This window comes from Neocloeon triangulifer, unplaced genomic scaffold (assembly GCF_031216515.1).
Source record: "Neocloeon triangulifer isolate White Clay Creek 2 clone unplaced genomic scaffold, ASM3121651v1 ptg000013l, whole genome shotgun sequence".
Taxonomy (NCBI): Eukaryota; Metazoa; Arthropoda; class Insecta; order Ephemeroptera; family Baetidae; genus Neocloeon; species Neocloeon triangulifer.
This window is the reverse complement of record NW_026775555.1, coordinates 297004-322164: the sequence shown is the minus strand read 5'-3', so window position 1 is coordinate 322164 and position 25161 is coordinate 297004. Positions and strand designations below refer to the sequence as shown.

At 38.8% G+C, this 25161-nt stretch overlaps 4 protein-coding genes across 9 annotated transcripts in view; 1 reads left to right on the top strand and 3 right to left on the bottom strand.

The window, feature by feature from the left end:
- The window catches only part of LOC132198734 (protein Wnt-1-like), a 34830-nt gene extending 32586 nt beyond the window's left edge, over positions 1–2244 (bottom strand). Inside the window, exon 1 of the mRNA XM_059622930.1 lies at positions 1970–2244. Within this exon, the coding sequence (XP_059478913.1) occupies positions 1970–2229 (260 nt within the window). The 5' untranslated portion in view covers positions 2230–2244. The remainder of the gene's footprint in view (positions 1–1969) is intronic.
- Positions 2245–6896: 4652 nt separating this feature from the next.
- LOC132198962 (serine/threonine-protein kinase PLK1-like) lies at positions 6897–12141 on the bottom strand. Its single transcript, XM_059623315.1, has 7 exons — positions 11586–12141; positions 11094–11318; positions 10415–10632; positions 10065–10363; positions 9694–10014; positions 7665–8065; positions 6897–7605 (listed from the first exon to the last, which is right to left on the bottom strand). The coding sequence occupies exons 1-7, from the start codon at positions 11685–11687 to the stop codon at positions 7396–7398; spliced, it is 1776 nt and encodes a 591-aa protein (XP_059479298.1). The 5' UTR covers positions 11688–12141; the 3' UTR covers positions 6897–7395.
- A 435-nt stretch (positions 12142–12576) lies between these two features.
- Positions 12577–22118, top strand: LOC132198787 (RNA-binding protein FUS-like). 4 transcript variants are annotated; one of them, XR_009442031.1, is made up of 8 exons: positions 12577–12733; positions 12972–13075; positions 13389–13848; positions 14638–14909; positions 15541–15737; positions 15842–15982; positions 21415–21558; positions 21955–22118. XR_009442031.1 is itself a non-coding variant. In XM_059623010.1 (7 exons), exons 2-7 carry the CDS (start codon positions 12978–12980, stop codon positions 21969–21971), a joined length of 1185 nt encoding a protein of 394 aa, XP_059478993.1. In that variant the 5' UTR covers positions 12577–12733; positions 12972–12977; the 3' UTR covers positions 21972–22118. The 4 variants fall into 4 exon arrangements, 3 of the variants coding, with proteins under 3 accessions (XP_059478993.1, XP_059478990.1, XP_059478992.1); XM_059623010.1 differs by lacking the exon at positions 21415–21558; XM_059623007.1 differs by lacking the exon at positions 21955–22118 and having other exon boundaries at positions 21415–21948.
- LOC132198786 (FAST kinase domain-containing protein 4) lies at positions 22037–24986 on the bottom strand. 3 transcript variants are annotated; one of them, XM_059623005.1, is made up of 8 exons: positions 24844–24986; positions 24636–24785; positions 24096–24583; positions 23767–23916; positions 23595–23709; positions 22727–23154; positions 22504–22673; positions 22037–22445 (listed from the first exon to the last, which is right to left on the bottom strand). In XM_059623005.1, exons 3-8 carry the CDS (start codon positions 24441–24443, stop codon positions 22232–22234), a joined length of 1425 nt encoding a protein of 474 aa, XP_059478988.1. In that variant the 5' UTR covers positions 24444–24583; positions 24636–24785; positions 24844–24986; the 3' UTR covers positions 22037–22231. The 3 variants fall into 3 exon arrangements, with proteins under 3 accessions (XP_059478988.1, XP_059478987.1, XP_059478989.1); XM_059623004.1 differs by having other exon boundaries at positions 24096–24785; positions 24844–24981; XM_059623006.1 differs by having other exon boundaries at positions 22280–22458; positions 24096–24785; positions 24844–24985.
- Positions 24987–25161: the final 175 nt, after the last annotated feature.

Genomic DNA, 25161 nt, shown 5'->3' with positions numbered 1-25161 from the left:
AAGAAAACAGAAGTACGTTGGCTTTCTCGTAAATGATGCAGTCCAAACTCACAATGACGAGAAAATGTTAAAAGCCTCTAATAAGACAAGTACGGCCTGGAAAATTATTAACTGCAACTTGAACCAAGAAAAACACGAAAATGATATTAAACAAAGTAAATCTTAGTAGTGATGAGACCTTTGCTTTTCTCTACATATTGACTCATTTACTTTGGTTGGATTTTAATTCATTTTACCTAGATTAAAGAATTTTAATTGAAAAAATGCATTTAAAAACCGCTATATCATCATAAAACCTGTTTCGTAAATTGGCCCGTATGAAATTTGCTCGGCAAAGAAGAGTTATTAGACTATACGTCAAAATGTTTTATGACGTGCAAGTTTTGTAAAACTGGCAAAACTGGTAAACTTCTGGGAGTAAAAATAAATGACACACTTAACCACTGTGATAATGTTGCTAACAAAATGAGAGGAATATCTCATATGTTTACTACACTGAAATACAAGGGTGTCAGACAATATTCTTAAATTGATCTATTTTGCACAAGTTCAAAGTCATATAATGTCTGGAATTTTAATTGGGGGGGGGGGGGGTTCCAGCCATTTAATGAAAGTATTCAGAGCACAGAAAAGAGCGTTAAGAGCCATGGCGGGAATTCCCTATTGGAGATCTAAAGAAGCGTTGGATACTTGTAAACCATTAATATTACGTTGATCTATGCGGAATAAATATTATCTAAATTTGTCAAATATAATATTATGATTGTACCATCATTGTATATACTCGAGTGTTTAAAATTCTTAGTGCAAAACCGAAACCTATTTCGGAAATATAGTGATACAAGCTGTAGATACGAGGAGAGTGACTAGACATAATCAGACCAACCTCTGCTGTGATGATATGGTTGAGAAAGAAGTTAAGCTTAAGAAATCTGTAGAAATCATGATTCCCAGAATTTTCAATGCATTACCGAAATCTCTTAAAATCCTCAAAAATGACGAGGTTCTTGTAAAAATGGTGAAAGCTTTTGTATTAGAACATAAATTCTATGACTGGAACGAATTTTATCATTTAAACAATGATTTATATTGACTTATTTTAAAAAGTGGTTAATACTATGTATGTTATGTGGTATATAATGCTTAACAAAATAAATAAATCTTGTATCTTGAGATCTTGAATAATTTATATTGTGTAAAATTTTGTGAACTGTATTTTTTTTATCTATTACATAGATTTGGGGTGGTGCTGAGAAGGCTTTGGATGTCGTTTTTGTGGAGCAAAAGCGACTTGTGCGGGCGATGGCGAGCTAGGTGTATTAGCGTGGTCCGGCGCCGTTTTGCTCGGCGAGGCCGCTCTTTGATTAATCTGCAATATTGCCTATGTTTGTGTCTATTTGCTTGAAGCGTGCAAGTTTTTGAGAAAGAGTCTGAATTATTTTGTGCGCACTTCACAAGTGCACGATTATGTTACTCCCGGCCGCCAGATCAACTTTTGCAATTTTGAAGCAAAATCCATCGCTGTGCATGTGTAGCTCAATTGCACAATATAGGTTGCCTGATTCAATACTGGTGATTTGAAAATTTTGTTCGTCGCTGGACAGATTCTAGCATGTAAAGAAGTTTTATTCTCTTTGAATATTGCGATTATTTGGAACAGTTGTAAAATTGTAAATATCTTTTAACATAGTTGCAAACAGGTGAGTTGTGCTGAGTGCTTACTATATAATGCAGTACCACGCTGTACATTATTATTATATGCATATTTTGATTTACACCAAATAAATTTTATATTGAATCTATGAAATCAATGAAATTTACTTTCGAATGGAGAATAAATAAATAAATGATGCATTTAATAATACTAATTTCCGCTAATTTCAATTAAGTGCAAATCGAAACAGCCGTGAAATGTAAAAGTTTGACATGTAAAAATTCAATTAAAAGAAATTTAAAAATTCGAACTCACCACCAGGATGCTTCGACGGAGTTGTGGTACGCTAGGGAGAGGATGAGGAAGGCTAGGGCGAGCGCCCTGATTTTCCTGTGGGAGACCGTGCACTGGCAAAGACCGTAGGACGCAAAGGCCGCTTCTCTGGTCGGCAGGACCATGTCGCCGTGCGCCAGCCGCACCGATTGACTCCTCGAACTGATCTGCTCGCGCCCAGCAGGATTCAGAGCGAGAGCGCGGCCGGCGGCAATCTGAGAGCCGCGATGGATGCCTGCCATCTCCCCTTGGCCACGCCAGCCAGCGCCGAAGGAGTCCTCCTATGCACGCACTCCCTATCCCCGAGTCTGCAATCTCTCGTCCACCTTCTATTTCAGCACTGCCTTTTTCTCTTTTACATAATGAAACCGGGACGAGCATCAATTTATGATTCAGATTCAGAATTATTTGTATTTCATTAAGTCGTCAACGCATTGAAAACTTTAAAAATACGTCATTCACATAATCGTAAGAGTTTACAAATCAAATTTACAACTAAAAAAATCGTTCATATCATAATACTGATATTTATGTACAATTTCTCTTATTTTACAAATAAACTCGATACTTTCCACTATCATTTTTACACTAACAGGTAAGGAGTTAAATATTCTTGCAATCATATCATAACTACCGGATTTTGGTTTAATATATTCAAGTGATTTTCAATCTCAATATAAAGGTCATTTACACAGTGCTTACTTTTTGCAATTTTTGTTTTTGGACACATGCAATTTGGAATTTCTGTTTTTTTTTACTCAATTTTTCAGGATTCTTCTAATATATATAGAGAATATAGACAGTCAATATACCATATTTAGCAAACAGTGGCCTACATGTATCAAGCGCACAATTACCTTTCCAATACCTCAGCCCATTCATTGCTGTAACTACAGGTTTCTGCGCGACGAATACGTTTTGCATGTGAGGTGATGCGAATCGATAGTTCCATTAATCGGTCCAATTGACCGAAGATTATGAACGAAAAATCATTCTCCGCAAACCAATCGATTTTGCGCATCATCATGCGCAATTTAAAATGAAAACAAACAAACTTCAGATCCGCGTTTTTTTTCACACAATATGGTAAATTAGAAGTAAGACCAATGAATCCCATAAGCTATCTCACAATTAGCATGATATGTGTCTGTAATCAATTCCTCCTTTACCACATACCTGGTCAACATTGGTCAAAACACTTTTCAAACTCCATGTTTTTTCAATATAGCGGGTTTACCGCTGTGGGTCTCTTTTGATATCGAGCGTTTTAGCAGACATCTGCTAGTTGCAAATCCTTTCTTATTTTCTTGACTATTTTTTTTTAAATTTTAAATATTTGAATGGACTGAGAAATAATAAAACAACGCAGCATAAACCGCATGTTAAGCGAACTCTAAATTTCTAAAAATTTCTGCCACACCCCTAACTCTGACAAATGAGTGTAATTTTTCTTATATGGGTAAACTGCCTAGAAGCTTGAAAATTAACATCCACTAGAACGCATATATAAAGTCGTCGGGCCGTGCGAGAGCATAAAAATTTTGTTACGCGCGCCAACGCCAAGGAAGAAGAGGCGACAGGGGTAGGGCAGACGTTTTTAATGGCCTACCAAAGAAAAGGAAGAATGATCTTTCCCTTACTAAACGCTCAATTTTTATTACATCACTAAACTTTTATACTCCTTATACTGGGCTTCCAATATATATGTTGTTAACCAAACGCTCTGAGTTTAATGAATGCATTTGGTCTAAGCGCGCCTTGGTCTGAATGCATCCGGCCCAAAAACGGTTGGTCCGAATGCATTCAGTCTATATAGACCAGACACGATTTACATCTTTCCAGCGCGTTCGGTCCAAAAGCTTAATTTTAGACCAAACGCATATTTATACTGCTAGTTGTAAACCCTTTCTTCTCTTTTTCCAATTTAAAATTTTATTATTATTTATTCTACTCAAGTCATTTTGTATTGACCGAGAAGAATAAATAATAATAATAATGCTCATTGTCAGCGTTACCAACGTTTGGTTCTTTTTTCAATAATGTCTAATTTCAAGAAGCACGGCTATTTTTATTTATTTATTTTCCTTGATTGGGCAAAAGCGTTTGATAAAGTGCCCCACGAGCGACTGCTGTCAAAATTACTTTATTACGGATATGAACTGCTCTATTGATTTAAAAGTTTTCTCACTGGACGTACGCAATACGTAGTGTTCGGCGGCGCCAAATCGGCCCCCAGCATTGTGACCTCAGGGGTTATTCAAGGCAGTGTTCTGGGCCCAATGCTTTTCAATATTTTTGTGGCGGATCTTCCAGCCGCAATAAAAACAAATTTATGTCAGTATGCAGACGACTGCAAGCAGCACAAATTAATTGAGAAAACCGCAGACTCGGCCGCTCTTCAGGACGACCTGGACAGTGTGGACGCCTGGTGCGCAAACAATGGCATGTCCTTAAACGCCAAAAAATGCAAAGTAATGGATATCACCCACGCTAGGACAGTAAAACATTTAACTTACACTGTTAGTGGCGCTAAATTAGACTACGTTGATACTGAGCGACTGCTCGGCGTGCACATCTCGAAAGATCTTAGATGGAACCACCACACTGGTGTTGTGCGCGCAAAGGCAGCGAGAAATTTAAGTTTCGTCTCGCGCAATCTGCACGGATGCACTCCGCGCGTGAAAAGGGTGGCCTACCTGACGTTGGTGAAGCCTATTCTATTTTATGGCACGTCAGCCTGGCACCCCGGAACAGACTGCACAGTTGAAAAACTCGAGCGAGTGCAATTGATTGTATTGACTTGTTTGGAGAAAAATAAATTGAATTGAATTGAAAGCGAGCCCTACATTTTATTCACGGAAAGCATCTCCCCCCAGTTAGAGAACAAAAAAATCATGCCCGTGGATATGCAGCTCAGAAATTTTTTTTTTATTATTTACTGATTAGAACTTTTTTAAAAGATGTGACTCGGGAGTTACCGACATGGACGCGAAAGCGCGCATTAATACGGGCATGCAGCTTCGCGGCGATTGTCAAAGCCATCCGCGGCTGCAGCAGCCGGACGCGAATACAAAGTTTGGACGCGAAGCTTACTCATACCGCGTCGTCAAACCCTGGAATGACTTGCCACCCGCAGTAATGGTTCACTACAATAGGCGCGACATATGCACGCAACGCCTGTGGTAGGTCGCGCCTCTTGTAATCGACCACTACAACAAGGCGCGACAATATAAAATTAAGCAACTACAAAGAAATCAATATTTTAAAAATAGGAAAATGTTAAAAAAGCGAAAATAGCGAAATTATATGCACATCACGAACCAGCAAAACACCCCACGAACCGGCAACTCGGAGGTGGGTAACCCCCCAAGATTAATTTTTGCAAAAGCCGTGAGCGAGGGATGGAGGCGCAGCGAGGTCGAGGACGTGCATGAATATTTTTTGTGTAAAATTGTGTGAACTGTATTTTAAATTTAGTAAGCTGTATTATAGTTATAATGAGATGTATTGAGCTGTATTACAGTGACCTATTCCAAAGATTATTTCTGTACATATATGTTGATCTATACGGAATAAATATTATCTGAATCTGAATCGTGGGGATGGCCATGCGGAGGGCGAGGACAAAAGGGCGGCCCTTTTGTCCCGCCCGGAGCCGGCCTTCACCACGTTCTCGGGCGAGCGCGCCTCCAGCCCGAAGCTCGCAAACCCACAACGGAGTTGCTTGCAAAAGGAATTGTCTGCAAAAAGGGCTTAGAAAGCAAATGTCGTGCCCACAACGCCCTTTGCAAACAACACCTTTTGTCGGCATCTCGCAGATATACAAAATTATTGCTGCCTGACAAAAACATGCGCGCCGGGCACATGGAAAAATACATGCAATTCGATTAATTATGGGCCTCAATGGGACCTACCTGGGGTGAAGTCATGAGCGCGGACTCGTCAGCGTGGTCTCCGCGGTGAGAAAATCCATTTTTCTTCGTGATTCGGCGAATGCGGTTTGATTTCTGTCAGTTTTGCCCGATTTTTCTTCAAGCGAGAAAATTCTGGACTGTCTGGAATCTGGAAGACACGCCGGCGCTTGTTCTTGCCGGCGAGCGAGAAGGAAAATAGGGAGGGTGGGAGGCGCTCGGCCGGTCGCCGCCACACACTCTCTCGCTTTTTGCATTCCTCTGCCTTTGTGTGCTCAACACACGTCCTTGGAAAGGAAAAATGACAAGTAAGATGAAATTATTCAGGAATAATTGTGTTTATGAAATTGGGCCCATGAATGATTGTCCCAACGCACTAACCACTCAAAGTAGTTGTCACGTAGCTATTAAAATTTTATATTTTAAAGTCAATGTAATTTTTAGTAAATTTTAACATCAAAAATAAAACTTTGAGCTTTGAATTTATTTCAATGTCATTCATATTAAATTTTTTGCTGTATTCATGACTCATGACTGTATCGAATGGAGAATAAATAAATAAATATATATATTATTCAGGCTTGTCCACAACAAGGCTGTCTGTAGCTGGCCGAAATGCTATTCTTATGGGCCCGCTTTCCGCCAGCTAGCGCTTTAACTGTGTTTGTTTTTCAATTCAAAAGACTTTTATTCCATTTTAGATCAAATATTTACAACGATCTATGGAATAAGTCTTATTATAAGTGTGGACACACGACACACCTTTACCTAGTTGAGGGTATGAATTAAAAATTTTAATTAATCATTCTGTTATAAAAATTAAATTGTGATTTTATTTAATTTAGCATCTAAAGCTTTATTTATTTATTAATTTCTTATGGTTATGTGCAAAAAGAATATAAATTACTATACAACTTTGAGTTTTACAAACTCTTATCCTAAAATTCCTAAAGCATTTTGTTTGCTACTCAATTTTTTATTGTAATTAGTTTCACAGCGTATAATTTCAAAATTCTCTTGAATTTTCTTTAATTATATATTGTTTGAAAAAACTATGTGTAGAAGTTGGAAGCACGGAACAAAATTTGCGTTCGTTTTAACAATAAGCTTTTGAACCGAACGCACTGAAACATGTTTAATTCAGAGTAAATAGCTTGTGGTCTACACTGAATATGTTCAGACCAACGAGCGTCTAGAACGAACGGTCAACTCAGCACGTCCAAAAAAATTGGATTTATTGAGCCATTTTTCTTGAAAATTATAATGAATAGTTCATCAATCAAATAAAAAATAAGATACAGACTTGATTGGTTATATTTTCATTTATTTTAAAGTATAGTTTTATCATATTACATCTAAATGAGAACCAAGCAAGATGGAGCAGATCAAACCTCTTTGTTACGAAAAAATTGAAATAAAAAAAAAAAAATTGGTATACATTCTAAGGCAAAACGTTCTAACAAATAATAAAATACAACTAAAGTGAAATATACACAACTAAACTGGGCTGTTTGATGGCTGAGTGGTGGCAATCATGGCCTTGACCTTGGCTAGGGCAGTCTCAAGACCCTTGTGGAGCACACTTGAGCAGCCTTCTCTCTCTATGCTGGAGAAACGGTACGTGTGGGGCACATTGTCACTTGTGATATGGGTCACAGCCTCCATAAGTGGACAAATGATGAGTTTGTTGTGGTTAGAGAAATTAATCTGCAAAAAATGTATACAATAATTAGCAAAGCATAATACTGCTATCAGGATATATGTACCTGCAGGGTGCCATTGGTGAGGAACATTATCACACAGTTCCTAGAACGGAACCAGTGGCACAAATAGGGCATCCTGGCCATGGAGTCGGACTCTCTTGACACCCTGCGTCCTCCAGCCCGGACAAGGTGTTCGACCATGTACCGACGGAAGTAGTCGAGCAGCTTCATCTTTTTGGTGAGGCTAGTTGGGTAAGTGGAGACCTTGTGGTAGTTCTCCTTTCCATCACGTTCAATGTACTGCAAGTCAGTCTCATTGGCAAGCATGATCAGCTTGGTGCCATCGTTGAAAGCCACAGCCACGCTGTCGTCACATAACTGGTAGCCAAAGCCGTACTTGTCTGTGTAGTCTACCCAGGTGGAGATCCAGAAAAGAGCCTGGGCAGCTGGATCCTCAGCCTCACCTGATATCATTATTTTTATAATTGGATATACTTAGACATTTATTATTCAAAAATTATTTTATTTGGTATCCATTTAAGGGTATCATTTTAGAGAAGTTTCATTTTGTGGACCATCACATATTCCGCAGTCATCAGTCTCAAGTAATTATCACTTGCATATTTCACCATGTCAGAGTTTGCTTCTACTGATTTTTCATTTAACTCACAATCAGAGGCAGTTGAGCCATCAGCAAATATAATGTAGCAATTATAATAATCAAGGGGGAGGGGGGGGGTCAACTGAGTATTGATTACGCACTAAATGAAAAGGGAGCCCAGTCAAAAACCATGCAAGACTCCTCTATTACTCTATTTATTCTTTTCAAGTTCTACAAAATTTAAATGGGAAAAATGAGCAGAAAGGGTATCACAACCAGCAGAGGTCTGCTAAAACGCGCGACATCAAAAGAGACTTGGTTAATCCACTTCAAATTTATTATCAAGGAGTTTATAACTTCTTCGATTCATTGAGGATTCTAAGCTTTGCAGTTTGTACAACAATCTCTCAGTAGTTACTATAGTGATCTTAAGGGTTTGTACAATAGTACAAAATTACGTTACATTTTCTCTCTTATCCAAAGAGTTGTTGGAATACATTTGTAACCATGTCAAATAGGGTCTAGTAACTGTTGAATTATTATTATTATTCCTCTCTTTTGTTGTGTCATAAGTGATATTACTCTGTCGTAATCCACTTATTTACAACAGGGTCAAATGAAAGATAGAATTAGATGAAACTAAAGAAACATATTTAATTTGTTGATTATTTTATAAATCCAAGCTTCTGGTGAGGCACAAAGTTATTTTTCTCATAATTTTTTATATAATTGCATTAAGAACTGTTTCAACTAACATAAGAGCGTGGGTTTACCACGGCGGCCAAGTCTCTCTAGATGTCAGGCGTTTAATTCAATTCAATTCGTTTTATTTCTCCACAACAAGTCAAAGCATCTGAGTCAAAAATTTACATTACGGAGAAATAGGCTTACAGTACTAGTGAACAACTCACTGAAACTCATACATCATTGAACTGAGACAAACAAGAAATTTGCCTCCGCCCTCAATACTCGCCGTACTGCAGCCGTAAGCAAAAAAAATTAATCTGACATCACAAAACATTTACACAATTTGGGGAAATCGGGGGCCGGACAAGATTTCAATTTTAGCAAAAATGTTTAGCAAACATCTTCTAGTTTTTGTTAACCCTTTCTTCTCTTTTTCCAATTTAAAACTTTTGTACTGACCAAGAAGAATAAATATAAATAATCATCTATTAAGAAGTCTTTGTGAAAATGAAGAGATCGGGCTTTTCCTCATAGCAGAAAAATTGTTTTTTATTCAACAACAAATGGCTCTACCAGAATCAGTCACGGTTTGAGAGTGAATTTGGTCGCAGACCGTGACCGAAACTGGTAGAGCCATTTTGCGGTATTCTTTCCAACCCAGAGGATGGGAACATCCTCTGGGTATACCAAACTTTATTCGGGACTGGCACAACACCTGCTACTAATGAAAGCTTAAAAAAAAATTAGGGGGACAAATATTTTTGATCCGTTCTAAAAATTAAATTATGACATAATAAATCTTACCCAGGAAGGAATTATTGGGTTTGACCAAGTTGTGTCTGCTGAGGAGTTTGGAAAGTTGGTCCTTGATCATAATCATGTACTTAAAGCTGTTCTCCATCACAGTGGGGCCTGCAGGCTGAGACTGGGATTCAATCCAGTCTCCACGTGCATCAATCTGGTTGACTTGAGTCAAAGGTCTCCTATTTCCAGCAGCAACCACAGGAATACTGGAAATTGCATTCCTAGTTGCGGCAGCGCTCTGGTTGTGTTTGGCAAGGACTGCAGGGTCAAATCTTGGTTCGATTGAAAGGCACGTTGTGGGCAGCTCCTTTGGCATGTATCCTTAAAATTTAAAAATAAGTAGGTTGCTAAAAATTAACAATTAAATCTACCTGAGGTGAAGAATGGGTCGTCCAAGAGCTGCTTCACCGTGGGCCGAGCCTTGGGGTCAGTTTGCAGCATGCGGCGGATCAAGGTGACAGCTTCGCTACTCAAGGCAGCCTTGCTCAGACTGTACTCGCAATTCCTAATGCGTTGATATGTTTCCTTTAGAGACGAGGTCTCAAATGGTGGACGACCAACCAGCAGAGTGTAAAGGATGCAGCCAATGGACCAAACATCTACTTCAAAGCTGTGACCAACCTTGTTTAGCACCTCTGGAGCAATATAGTTGGGAGTTCCACAGAGAGTCCTGGCAAGAAACAAGGTTGATTTTAAAATATTGTAATTTTTTGTTACATACTTCTTCCTCTCTCCCTTGAACTCAACCACTGTTGCAAGGCCAAAGTCTCCAAGCTTGACCTGCAGGTTGTCATTCAGGAAGAGGTTTCCTAACTTCAAGTCTCTGTGGATGATATTGCGCTCATGCAGATACTGCACCCCCATTAAGAGTTGGTGCAAGTAAAACCTTGCCTCTGGTTCAGTAAGCTTCTTACGACGTCGCTGCAGCTCCATCATGGACTATATAAATCAATTAGAATTATTAACATGTTGTTCTTTGTTGCAAATGGGGCGCTTCACAACAATTCGTTGCATCGTGGTGACGCCTCATAAATAAATAACAATAATGCAAAATATGACAAATGTATTAATATTATTGTTGTTTGTGATTTGAATTTGAATTATTATTGTTTTTTTGTTTTTAATTACTTTATTATATTTCAAATTGTTGAACAAAACAAAACAACCCAATATTACGAATTTGGCTAAAACTTCCATGGTTAATAAGACCCCATATCCGCCGCAGTGAGCCTTGCTTGAATTATAAAAGCAATACTACAAGTTTTAAATTCATTTTGCATCATAAATATTTCTAAGAGCAGAGGCAATGTACTCTGCGCTACGATGGTTTTCCCGATTATGTGGCGATTTTAATGAACGCATGTGCCCTAATTTAACCCGTAAAAATAATAAAATTGTACCCGTCTTTTGCAAAGCTCCAAAATGATGTAAATGTTGCCATTGTTCTCAAAGAAACCGTGGAAACCAACAACATGCTTGTGGTTGAGGCTCTTGTGGATGTTGATCTCTTGCACCACCTTCTCTCGGGCATTGTGTTTCAGCAAAAGTTTCTTGGGAATAACTTTGCCTGCAAACACCTCATCCGTTTTGATGTCAGTTATCTCGTAGCACTTCGCAAATCCACCCTGGAAATACACAAAAGTTTGTTGTTAGGCTGCAGTGCGGCATACATGCATGTAATTTTGGTAAATAAATTTTTGGCTATGAAGTTGCTCCCTTTGTAGCACCGTGTGCTCCCAATCTTTCTTCCTTTTGAAAATTGAATTAAACTTGTTGGAGAGAAGCGAATAATTGAGACAATTTATGAAATTCTCAAGGAAAAGTTCAGCGTTGTTTGAAGTTCACAATGTGCTCGGCAATTGTAAAATCTTGAAAAATGTATGATAACTCACTTTGCCGAAAAATCGGCCTCGCTTGTACGTGTTATTCGGCGTTACACTTGGGTCGATGATGATCTCGGGGACGTCGCACACATCAGGCTGCTTAGTAGTCATTTTTAAACGCGATTTCTTTCAAAAATATCTATAAAAATCAGGGCCATCAACAGAAGACACCTAACAATGCAGTCGACGACACGGATTCGGAGAGTTTGACAACGGTGAACGGTTTCCTTTTAAATTTTTCGTGTTTAGCCGTTGAATTCGTTGCTTGGAAACAGCTTGCTCATTCCACCAATCAGAGATCACATTCGGAAAAACGACTACAAAGAGACCAATCAAAATGCGTTTTTGTCATGACGTCAGATATTGGTAGGTGCGCCTGCGCTTGCTACGCAAGTGAGTCCATCGGGACTCGGGAGCAAATATCGGTAGTAAATTTTACTCCCGACTCTCCCGAGGAGTCCCATTCCCGGGAAAATTCTCGTTTTCCCACCCACTCCCGGCGAGTTCTGTTTCAAAAATATCTCCCGGGAATTCCCGTTCCCGAAAAATTTTTCCTGGGAGTCCCGGTTATTACTATTTTTAATATAAAAATCTTGTGACGATAATGATGATTCTGATTGTATGTAGTACTTCCGATTCCGATACCGGCAGCGCGTGAGCGCGGCAGCGCGTCGCCCAACAACGAACCGAACAAGTGCTGTGCTCCCTGCTCCCCAGTAGAGGTCGACTTCTTTGCACACAGTTGGATAGCATAAGAAGCCGACGATCTCTGACATTGGCTGTTGCCATCAATAGTCTCCATTCCTATAGGCCGGCTCACGAAACTGCAGCGAGTGCAGCGCCATGCATGCTACTCCCGGATATCTTCGTGTGTTACCTTGATTTTTGATTACATTAGAAGCTGGATTGGTCGAGACGCCATTTTTCGGTTTCAACAGACCGGGCGGCTTGGGGTGCATAAACCAAAAAATGGCGTCTCGACCAATCCAGCTTCAAATGTCCATAATTGTGATGGAACGCCAGCGTCTCACCCCACTCTCGCCTTCACACACCCTCTCATGATTTTGTCAGTCTCCATCTTTGCCGATTGTAATTCGTTTTTCTAGAGATTTTACGTAATAATTTGGCAATTTTAAGTGACCAGAGACAATTTTAAGGTTTGTTATAAACTCTAATATGAACTTCGACTATTGATTAACTGTTCCGGGTCTGGAAATATTCAATTTTTGTAAGATAAATTGAGAATTTTTAAGGAAGTGTCAAATACATATTATGTACCAAAAGTCACCGGAACAAGAACAATATTATTTAAGCTGTCTTATTAGCTGTACATACATATCGCTATCCGTCCTTTTCCGTCGGCCTTGATGTTGTGTTTTATTTTGTTCATTTTAGTATTTAATGGGTGAAAGAGGAGGACCAATTGTTCGTGGCCGAGGCATGATGAGTCGTGGAGGCCCCAACAGGGGACGGGGAATGGGCGATCGTGGTGCTCCCAGGTTTGCATTTTAATTTTACCCTTAATTTTTTCAACAAATTGTCTAAGTTATTTTTAACCTGACAAATTTAAAAAATAATTATAACGAATCAGTGTTTTTTATATAAGTTAATACCGGTTAATACCTACCATGCATTTTTTTACTTCATTAATACCCCACAGATTATAGAATTCCACTTTTTATTCATTTCTAAGTAAGATTGAGTAAGATTTTGTTAACGCTATATTATATTTTTAAAGTACTCTAGCATCAAAGCGATTGCTTTGTAAATGTGATTGATTTAACATGTTACATATCTGTTTTTCCATTTCAGAGGAATGCGTGGGGGCATGAGAGGTCGTGGTGGTCCTCCGCCAAGAGGAGGTGGCCCTCCTAGATCGGATGGAGCACCTTCTGCAGAGCCTCAGCAAATCAGCCCTCAGCAAGGCGAGGCCATCCCTACAACTGCTGGCCGTGGAATGGGAGCGCCAAGGGGAATACCTACACGGGGTAGCTATCCTCCTCGTGGAATGATGGGTGGAGGGATGCGAGGCCGCGGTGGTCCTGGACGAGGAATGCGTGGCATGGATCGTGGAGGCCGTGGTGGTGGCGGCAGTATGAGAGGCCGCCCTGATTTCATTCCTCGTGGACGACCTGAGGGTGGATTTATTCCTCGAGGCCGAGGTGGAGAAATGCGAGGACGAGGTGGAGACTTCATTCCTAGAGGAAGGGGCGGGCCTGTTGGATTTGATTCCCGGTCGGCCCCACCTAGAGGAGGTCCTGGTGGATTCCAGGTATGTTTTTTTTCTTTCCTTAGCCAACAGTATGCATTAATGAATGGTATATATTTGATAATTAGATCAAATTTAGCCTGAAAACCTCTTCAAAGTCTCTGGATGGTAAATTGTCTGTGAGTTAATGAAAAAAAATTGAAAGCAGTATTTTGATTATGGCGATTCATCAAGAATCATTGTATCTTGCCTACCTCCTGGTCATAAATATGATAACTATTATAAAATGACATACATGGGTGCGCTCAACAATTTTGCGCTCGCGCTCGCGCTCGCGATCACTGGCAACAATGCGCTCGCGCTCTGCGCTCGCGCTCAAGATTTTGAAAATGTTGCGCTCGCGCTCTGCGCTCGCGCTCAAATTTTTAAAAAGTCTTGCGCTCACGCTTTGCGCTCAAAAATATTTTACCCAAAGAAAAAGTGCGACTTTTAAGACAATTTTTTAATATAACAAAAAATACACCGGCAATTGTAAATGATAAAGTTTCAGTTAAATCACCAAAATTGGGATCAGTTTTGAAGTTTTTGGTATAAAAACACTGTTTTTCATTACAATTTTTGATCAAATTCGGGAATTTTTACTTTTGGTTTGAGCGCAATTGAGCGCTGCGCTCAGCGACCAATGCGCTCGCGCTCTGCGCTCGCGCTCACGATTTTGAAAATCGTGCGATCGCGCTCTGCGCTCGCGCTCATGAGCGCAGAGCGCGAGCGCAGATCGCAGAGCGCAAAGTGCGCTCTGCCCATGTATGTAAAATGATAATTTTGATTATTGTGGATGTGTAATTGTTTTAGCCGCGCGGTCGTGGTGGCTTTGATCGTGGTCGTGGTGGAGATCGTGGTGCCCCGAGGAGCCGTGGCGTTGGACAGGGCTTCCAGCAGCGCAATGTGTCTGTTCAAGATCAGGCACCATACAGACAACAGCAGGGTGGAGATTACAGAGTTGGATACCAGCAGCACCAAGGAGATGGACTAAAGAGGCCTCCAATGGGAATTGCTCCATCAGGAGCTCCACCTAAAAGGGGAAGATACGACGACCAGCAACAGGGTGACCATTATCAGTCGGGGTAGGTTAAATTTTTACTTTTTATTTTCACGTGTCTACTTCTCTTGGGAATGGCACCAGTTGCAACATTCAGGCCAAGAAATCGCAAGTGCGCTTTCAACAAAATCTCAAAGGAAGCTTTGAGGTCCTGCAGTCCAGGAAAGTCATTTTTGGCGCGCTTTCCTTCTACTGAAAATCAGTAGACATCTTCTGATTTAACCTAATTTGTCTTCATATTGCTGAAAGAATTCAGAGAGTTGAGTCTTGGAGAATGCCTTCTGCATTCCAATTAGTACTGTGGGGGCGCATAATGCAAGGACATCAAACACATCTCTATGGTGAGGGAAGTCCTTGGACTTACCTCACCCTCACCCTTTTTGCACCATTATTTTGCAGATGACCAAAGAATCTCAGGCAGAGCAAATATATGTTCTAACATTAATTTTACTTCAACGTCAGTCATTTTAAAAGTTTTTAACAGCATTTTTTGCATAAGTTATTTACAATGCGTGCCTTGCATGGTCTTTTATTGCACCGTCTGGCGTCTGCAGTAGTTGATCATCAAAATTTCAGAAAATGCAAGATCTGGATTTTCGTCCAAATTTCCAGTTTTGAACATATTATTAATTTTTATTATCCTTATTTATTTCTAGATACTACAGACAAGGCCAGCAGGGTGGTTATGATAACTACCAGAATCAATCTGCCAACAACTACAGTAATGGTAATGCTGTGGACTACAGCTATTCACAGAGCGAAATGGCCCCTCAATCGGAATACATGGCGCCAGCCCAAAGTGCTCCACCAGCTTACGGAGGCTCTGACCCTTATAATTCTTATCAGATGCCTGGTACTTATTATTATTATTTTTTTTTTTTTTAATTTGTAATCATGGCTAACTGAATTAAAAATGACTGAGAAGAATATATAATAATAATAACCATATAATTTCAGCTCAACGATCTGATCAAAGCTGGGGAGCTTCTGATCCTTACAGCAGTGGCTCTGGTTATGGAGGTGCCTCTTCAGCAGGTTATTCCCAGTCTTCTGGAGCTTATAATGGACGTGGTTATAATGCTCCTGCCCCTGCTTATGGTAAGTACCGAAGCTGATTTTGGGGAATGTGAATTACATACGATTCAATTTGTCGCATCATATTATTGGATCTATATGCCCAGCCACTATAAAGAGATTTTATTAAATCAATGGGAAATTTGGAAAAGAAATCCTGATCTTGCAATTTCTGAAATTTTCATGATCAAACTGGTGCAGACGCCAGATGGTGCAAGGCTTGCATTGTAAATAACTTTTGCTAAAACTATTGTTAAAAACTGTTTAGAACTTTTAAAATGACTGACGTTGAAGTAAATTAATGTTATAACATATATTTGCTCAGCCTGGGATTCTTTCATGCATTACTCCCTGACTTACATTTCAACTTTATAAAATTTGTGATTTAGGACTTTATCACAACACAAATTAATTGACACCTGCCAAAAGTGTGACAAGAAATATCAAGCAACCAAAATTGAATTTAATGAAATATTAAAAATATGCTATATTTTCCAAAATTTTCCAAATTCCATCCTCATTGCTCTTAGGACAAGACAATCTATCATCATTATTGTTTGTTCCAATAAAATGAAGTAGAGAAAGATCTCTTAAGAAGCGTTAGAACATAAAAGGACACTTACAACAAATTTTCAAATTTTAATGCACCGATGATGAAATAATTGACGAAGTCTTTAAGAAGAATGGTAATTGTGCAAATTAAGCCATTATGACACAATAATAGCGAATGAATAATAATAATAATAACTTATTCTCAGCCATTTTGGCATCTCTTAATTATGGAATCGAGATCATTTACAAGATCTTTTAAAAGAATAAATAATAATTTACGTTTTTATTCTATTTTATATTTTATGAGAGATTGATTTCTGACTAAGAAAGAAAGTTCTTTTTGCAAAATTTAATCTAATTGCAAAATGAATGGAATGAGGCTGATGATTTAAAACATATAATTATTTACTTCGGATGAAACTAAAATGCCATGACATGTGCCATAAGGTACATAATTATACAAACCACAACATTCTGCAACTCTGGGAATTTTATTTGTTAGTAATAGTGGCTGATCGAGTAGACTTTGGCATATAGATCCAGTGAAAAGATATGGAATAGAAAAATTTTGTGGGGTCGGGTGACAAGAGGTCAATTCTTTTTGTGTGGCAGGAGGGAACGCAGGAGGTGGCTACAGCCAAGGCCGCGACTATGACATGGATCGCAGATATTGAGCGTGACTCTAAAACAGGAGTGTGCAACCGATCTTTTTTTATATTTAGTGCACAAGCCACTAAGCCACCTTTTAACTTTAATTTAACAATGCTGTACGAAACTTTTGCGAGAGCGCGAATTTGAAGTAAAAAAAATGCTGATCGTCTCTTGAATTTTATACTTAAGTCGTATTATAATCATGCTAATATGTAACTCTAACTTTATCCATTCATTACTACTCTTCAATTGCGTGTGTAGACGGAAAAGAAAAAAAAATAAAATTGCAAATGTTGATGCATCTCTAGTACAGTAAAAACAAACTATTCCTCGTTGTCTTTGACTCAACCTTTATTTTTAAGGTAGATAATAATTTTAGACGACATTATTTTCTATTCAGTTTCTCCAGTTTCATTTTAAATTTGAATCATTCAAATTCTGTAAAAGTGAAAGCAAAGACTGAAAATTTTAGGTTTTTTGCCTAAAAGTTTAACAAGATCCCTTATTTTCCTATAATGGGGAATACAAATTAAATTTTGTAAGCCAAGTTAATCAAACAATTATTTATTTCTTGTGCCGCCTTTCAGTCAAACCAAATCTCAGGTAACAATTCAGTTGAATTAAATATTCGTGTTGATCTAGGGGTTGTTCGGTTCCTCAAGGTAATTTATTTATTTGAATCGGCCAATGATCTTTGACAACGCGACGGCGACCGCGGGTGGGCTTGATGAAATTTATATAAATAGGAATGAAGCAAAAAGAGCAAGATGAACTAGTGCATCGTTGCTCGACCTGAGAAGCGCTTGACAAATGAAGTCAGGTTGCTTGCAAGTACCTAAAGGTAAAATAAAGATTCACATTTCACACATGATTGACATGATTCACTTTGCTTCAAAAGAGGAAGAGAGAGAAGTTCTTGCGGACGCAAATACAGAGCAAGGCAAGTGTTGCGCGTCTGGGCACATGACTTAAAATCAAAAAATATAAGTTTGCCTGAATTATTACATGTGAGATTAACCAAGCCCGTTGGCCCAGTGGTTAGAATGCTTGCATTCTAATCAGTGGGATCCTCGGCCGTCATGGGATCAATGCTCAGCCTGAGGCTTTTTGTGGAAACAAATAGCCTCTGGTATGCGAATCATTGATAAAATTTCGGCTGACACGTCGGGAATTTGGGAGGTATGGCATGGCGCAAGTTGTACCAACCCGCACTCACAAGCTGGAAGAACTCGGATTGCGTGGCGAATGCCTCCATTCATTCCAAGTCCTTCGTGGCAAGGCTGGGGCAAGGTCTCAAGGGGGTGGGGGGTCATGCAAGCACCACCAAATTAGCTAGAAAGCCCCCGAAAAAGGGTCAGGCGTCAGGTTGGTTGGGAGGTACAAATGTGCAAAGGGTGCTTGACTTTGGCAAGAGACCGACCCAATAGCCTAACAAGCTCACGGGTGCCATAAGCAAAAAAAAAAAAAAATAATAATATTATTCTATACGGAATAAATATTATCTGAATCTGAATAACGAGAGATTTGGTTGACTGAAAGGTGGCACGCGGGCTATTGCAATATAATATTGAAATAATTTTTTGATTTAATTGTCGTTACAATTGAATATCGACTAATTATACGTTATTAAAACCCCCTCCTTAATCCACAAAGAAATCAATAGAAGGATGAAAAATCTGGCGAGACGAAAATCTAATCATCAATCAAACGCTAAAGCAGGTACGAAATCAGGTAAAATGAAACAAGCGTGAAGTCTGGAAAGACAATTAAATTCTTTATCCATTTCACTGGTGTTCAATTATAATCTTAAGAGCAACAAAATTAAAATTCATAAACGATTAAAAGTATGAATGAACATAACACCAGAATAAATTTTCATGGTTTAAGGCATAATTTCAGGAGTTGACTGATTAAAAAAAATATATTATTACTTATTTAATAGGAAAGTATACTTTTATTTGTTTTCTATTCATTTTAGGATAATTTTTTTTATCAAATGCTCATTAGTTGATCATACTTTTCTGGAGATTGGAAATTTCTCTAAACCTAACTCCAAGTGGAGGGAAAGTACTTTAGCCGTTTGGATTTCTATAATTTAGCTAAGCTCCTTTCATCACAAATATGATATTGAATTTTTAATCCACAAAGTTCTTGTTCCCTAAGAAACACCACTGCACTTGCTATTTTTATTCTACTGGTAAACTTAAATAATTAAAATCATGCATAGTTTTATATTGCGAAGCTAAGGACAACTCACTCGAATCATCCTATCACACATACTTGTGTGGGGAATCAGCAGGTTGCCTTTCAAGTGCAGCTACGCAACTAGTAACGATAATTGAAAAGGAATTGGCTGCAATTTGTAGCTTAATCGTCATAATGTGTAAGTATGAACCCACAAAATAATTTACTCTACAATGTCGAGTAATCGATAATTAGGCAGGGCTGTTTCCCCGAGAACAGCTGATCAATTTCATAAAATAAGAGCTGAGCAAAGAGTCTAGGCAAAAGGGCTATTCACATTCATGAATGTGCCGAAGCATGAATTGTCGATAACATAAAAGAGCAAAGGATGGTGATGAAGATGGATATGCGACCAGTTTAAAATAAACTAGATAACCGACCGAGAAAGTTATAAAAATGGGAATGAATATTGAAGAATAAAAAAAATGATAATATTAATGGTAATAATAAAAAAACACCATTTGGATTGTGAAATTAAGGGCAGATTTAAAAAAAAATGTGCTCATGCTGAAAATACAAACATGAAGAAACTGCGGCGACTAAAAATAAACCGTAGGAATTATGTGCTGTCATAGTCTAGAATCCATTTGGAAAATGGCATGCATATTGTTTATGGATATTATAATTTGAGGAAAGTGATGCTACTGGCCAGACTCTTTGCATATAAACAAACTTTGTATTACAAAAAAGTGAACATGAATTACATTACATCTGTCTAAATACAAATATTTTGAAATCGTAATCGTTATTTTTTGTGCGATTTGTGTATGTTTGTGTGTTGCTGACAAGAAGCAAACTGTGGACAAGACTCGACTTGTCCGAAAGCTTTTGATCAAGATGCAACATGACATAACCCTCTTGAACAAGATGCAATATCCGACTTTGAAATTTAGCTTCTTGTTTACGTTTACTTGGACAAGAAGCGACTCGCGCTTCTTGGTCAAGAAGCAAAATAAAAGCACTGCTGTAAACCATAATCTGCAGGATTTTATTGAGTATAATAACAGAAAATTTAAAATGCTACGAGCTGTTTTTACCGTGGCGGCTGAGTCAGTTTAGATTTCGGGCGTTTTAGCAGACATCTGCTAGTTGTAAACCCTTTTCTCTCTTTTTTTCCAATTCAGAATTTCTGTATTGACCGAAAAGAATAAACAACAATATTAATGATTAATAATATATTTAATATATAGAAAGTTTATATTTAAAGTGGATTATTTTTATGCTTATATTTCCCTGTAATTTGAGTTAAATTTAGATTAAGTAATGCATTTTTAATTTTTCTTTATTCATTACTTGTAACTTTTAACTCAAATTACATTAGATTAAGCACTGCAATGGATCTTAATTTTGGGAAAGAATTTTGTAAAAATATTTTTTCTGAAAATTATATAAGTAAATTCTAATTTTTAAGATTCAGATAAGTTATAAATTATAACTTGTAACCAAGTTTTTTAATTACAAATTTTATTTATCATTATTATTCATACATGGGCAGAGCGCACTTTGCGCTCTGCGCTCATGAGCGCGAGCGCAGAGCGCGATCGCACGATTTTCAAAATCGTGAGCGCGAGCGCATTGGTCGCTGAGCGCAGCGCTCATTGCGCTCATTTTGCGCTCAAACCAAAAGTAAAAATTCCCAAATTTGATCAAAAATTGTAATGAAAAACAGTGTTTTTATATCAAAAACTTCAAAACTGATCCCAATTTTGGTGATTTAACTTCAACTTTATCATTTCCAATTGCCGATGTATTTTTTGTTATATTAAAAAATTGTCTAAAAAGTCGCACTTTTTCTTCGGATAAAAATATTTTTGAGCGCAACGCTTGAGCGCAAGACTTTTAAAAAATTTGAGCGCGAGCGCAACATTTTCAAAATCTTGAGCGCGAGCGCACTGTTGCCAGTGATCGCGAGCGCGAGCGCAAAATTGTTGAGCGCACCCATGTATGTTATTATTACTTATTTTTTTCCAATGCCGAAGGGTGACTCATTAAATTATTATTATTTCTAGCTGTCCAGTGGTGCGCTTCTTTTCCTTCCCTGTTCAGGTCTTCTGGCAGGTTGTCTAACTCTATACCGCTCTATACTAAGTAAGGGTGACAGATTATGGTTGACAGCGGTGCTTTAAGAAGCGCGGGCCATTTCTTGTCTAATTGTAAGTTAACTTAGGCATAAAGCTGTTTAAAAGTCAAGAGTTCCATCTCGTCTAAGATGTTTTGGCCAGGTTGCAAATGACACTCGAGGAGGCAATTATAGAAGTGATTAAAATAGACTTTTACCCAGTTGAAAAATTTGTTTTCTATTCAGTAAACAAAAGGCTCTACCAGTTTGGGTCATGGTCAGCGACCATATCTCATGAATAAGAAAAAATAGAAAAAAATCAGCAAAATAGAAGTAAATTTGTATGTTAGTTCTTTTGAAAAGATTTTTAAGTAGCTTTAAAATCATTGGATAGCACAAATGATCCACTCAAACCTTAAGAATCGTTTTTAAGGATTGTGGCATGTAATATTGCTGTAATGAGGAGTCTTTGATAATTTTTATTTTCCAGGATACCACCCACGATGAGCGCTCAAGAGTTGTGACCTCCTAGCTTGCCCTCAAGACTGAATATGCAAATGACAAGAAGTGAATATGTGATACCATTTATTGATTTATGTTTACATAAATAAATGGCTTAATTGGAACTTTACATCCAATTAATAACAAATGTAACTGCATGAAATTTAATTGCATTGTTTATCACCTATTAACACCAATTACGGGGCATTACTATTTTAGCATCTAGATAAGAACAGCCAAGATTAAAAATACTTTTTTATCTTTTGTCATTTCTTTCTCTCCTTGGCTAATGCCTTCAATTTCCTTTCAAGATATTGCACCCGCTGAACAAGTTTTTCAATTGGATTAAATTCCATGTGCGGCACCTGGAGCACTTTAATGCCTTGTGCCTGCAGAAGTCTTACAGCCAACTTGTTGGGACCTGTGGGTTCACTCACTCTTCGACAAAGATCATTATACTCCCAGACCAGCACTGCAATTCTGTTGATATTTTCTATTATTAGAGAATTATTAAAAAAATAATAATAATGGCACATACTTTGCCATTTTGGTCTTTGCTGGGGGTGGCTTATCCAAAGGGAGGGGGTTGCCTTTGGCATCCACTTGGCACTCTGCGTCAACCATGAAACCCATACCAGAGTTATATTGTAAATTAAGGAATCCTTGGTTGGGGAATAAATTCTGAAGAGCATCGACGACGTTTTTGATCTGCAATGGAGAGTTTATGAGTACAAATCTGTCTAGAATCCTCCAAAACTCACTAAAGTTTCTTTGCTCCTCGACCTCTGCAGTATATTCTCAATCTCCAACTTTTGAAGTCTTTGACCTTTATAGTCTTTCAATTCCAGTTCAGCTGAGGCATCAATGTTCAACAATTTTAAGTATGCTGATGGTCCAAAAGCAGAAGTTGATCTGAGCTGCCCGAGAAAACCAGCCTCAAGAACAGATGCAGCTTGTGAAGCTTCAAGACGTCCTAATACAGTGAGGGCCCAAACTGTTTCCAGCCATGCTAGTGCTGATGGTAATTCTTTCGGAGAGGAGAGACGCCCCAGAACCACTTTAAGTGCAGCTTCAAAATTTGAAGGTTCATATCCAGTGTTTGCTAAAGTGAGTAAAAATGAGACAAGGTCTTGCGGGCGGCACTGCTCACTGTGTTGAACAATCCACTCAGAAAAAACGTCCAAAAGAGCTGAAATGATAAGAGATTCAATTATTTTGTAGGCAATGTATCAATGGAGAAAAAGAGAACAAGAACTTTAAAAAGATTTAATTTATGCTTCCGGCTGGACAAATTTGACGAGTTGGTTGCACAAAAGGATGGACAAGATCGCAAAAACGCATAATTTTTTTGAAATGATAATCGCGATTACGAAGAGCAGTTTAAATGCTTAGGCTGGAAGAAAAACTTAATTTCTGTTCATTTGATAGAGAAATTTCCTTACAAGACCGTACATTTATGAAGTACATTTTTTGGGGACTCCTTGTTCTGAATAATTGATAAATAAAATTTTGAGATCGCAAAGTTGAGATATTCTCCATCCTTGCTTGCACAACCTGTCATGAATTTCCAAAAATGAATTTAATTGAGATTCATGATAATGAAGTTTTAGTAAGAAGAGTCAAAATTACCTGCATCTCTGTATCGCAAAATACCTAAGCTGGTCAATGCAGAGCCAACAGGTGCGGGGTGCTTATTGCCTGCCAAGTTTTCTTGCAAACCTTGCTGAATTTTATCCAAAAGCCCCTACAAGTAGCAGTTTATTGATAAATACATACTTTTTAACCATGCATGAAAATTTACCTCATCTGGAAAATTTAAAACTGCTAAAGTGTACAGCAAGTCTGAAGCCTGTTTTACAGAAAGGTTTTGCTGGTTTCGACATAGGTTTTCAGAAAGTGCCTTTAATAAGGGTACTGTTCTTCTTTTCTTAGACGCTAAGGATGACATCACCTAGAATTAAATCAAAATAAATTAATACCGTGGAGACAAAATAGAAAAATGCAATACTATCAAAGCACAAAAATTGAAAAACAATTATACTTATTTATATTTTGGGTAATGAATGACAGCTAGTTCATAAAGTTAAATAAATAATAATGATCAAATATTGGTTTAATTGATGGGTTTACTTTTATAGTTTGCTCTGTTGTGAGCGACTGGGCCATTTTTGCCGCTTCATCATCGGCGGCCACGCCAAGAACAGTGGCCAAATCATGCTTAGAAGCCAATTGCTTGTTGCTTTGCTGACCAAGTATTCGACACAGTCGCACAAATCGAGGATCTGTCTCAAACTTAGCCGCAGCCGCTGGCCCCTCGGCGGCCGCTCTCTCGGCCAAGGCGGCCACAATCTTCAAGGCATGCTCTCGTTGCACCCCCGAGTCAGCGGCAGCGACCAGAAGATTTTCCACAGACCTGCCGGCAGAGGAAATCTTTTCCTCAATGTTGGGCTCCAGTTTGGCAAAGGCGGCGGCAACCATACGGCTGCTCCGTGGCCGCTGGTTTGGTTTTGGTGACCGCTCTGCTTCCTCTTCATTGGCAGGCGCAGGTGTCCCACTGAGCACACGATTTCGTACAGCGCAGGCCAAGGCCCGCGCTGCCAGCGGCCGTAACTGACCACCTATCATTGCAAAAAAATTGCAATCACAATTTTCAGCTGTCTCAGTAAGGACCTGTGCCTTGTTGTTGAGGGCTGAGGGCCTTAGCAAAGAGTATACAGCGGTTTTAAGTGAGTGATGGGCAGGCGAGAGGCGAGAGCCGAGGCTGGCGAAGTCTAAAGTCAACGCCCCCCTCGGGAGGCTTCAAGGAGGCTTATTGCAAGGCTGGCAACAATGGGAATGGTATAAAAAAATTGATAACATTGTACCCAAAAATGTATACCAGCGTAAAACATAGTGGGGTTGGGGATGCTATGTTCCATAATATTTATTTTACTATTATCTACTATCTGTAAGATCAACCGACTTGTCACCGATATACGGCTAATTGTAAGGATGTTGCTAGGCCTTTTGGAGTTTAGCCCTGGATTTTGGCAGCACTGGCAGAGAGACGGGCGAATGAAACAGCCGAGCCGATTAGCCGAATGAACAGCGCTGCTTGAGCGCTGCTGAGCGGTGCTGCCAGGCCTGCCAGCAGTAAGTTGGATAAATAGTTAGGAGGGGCGAAGGGGCGGGACTGTCTAGGTGACCTTGGGCCCAG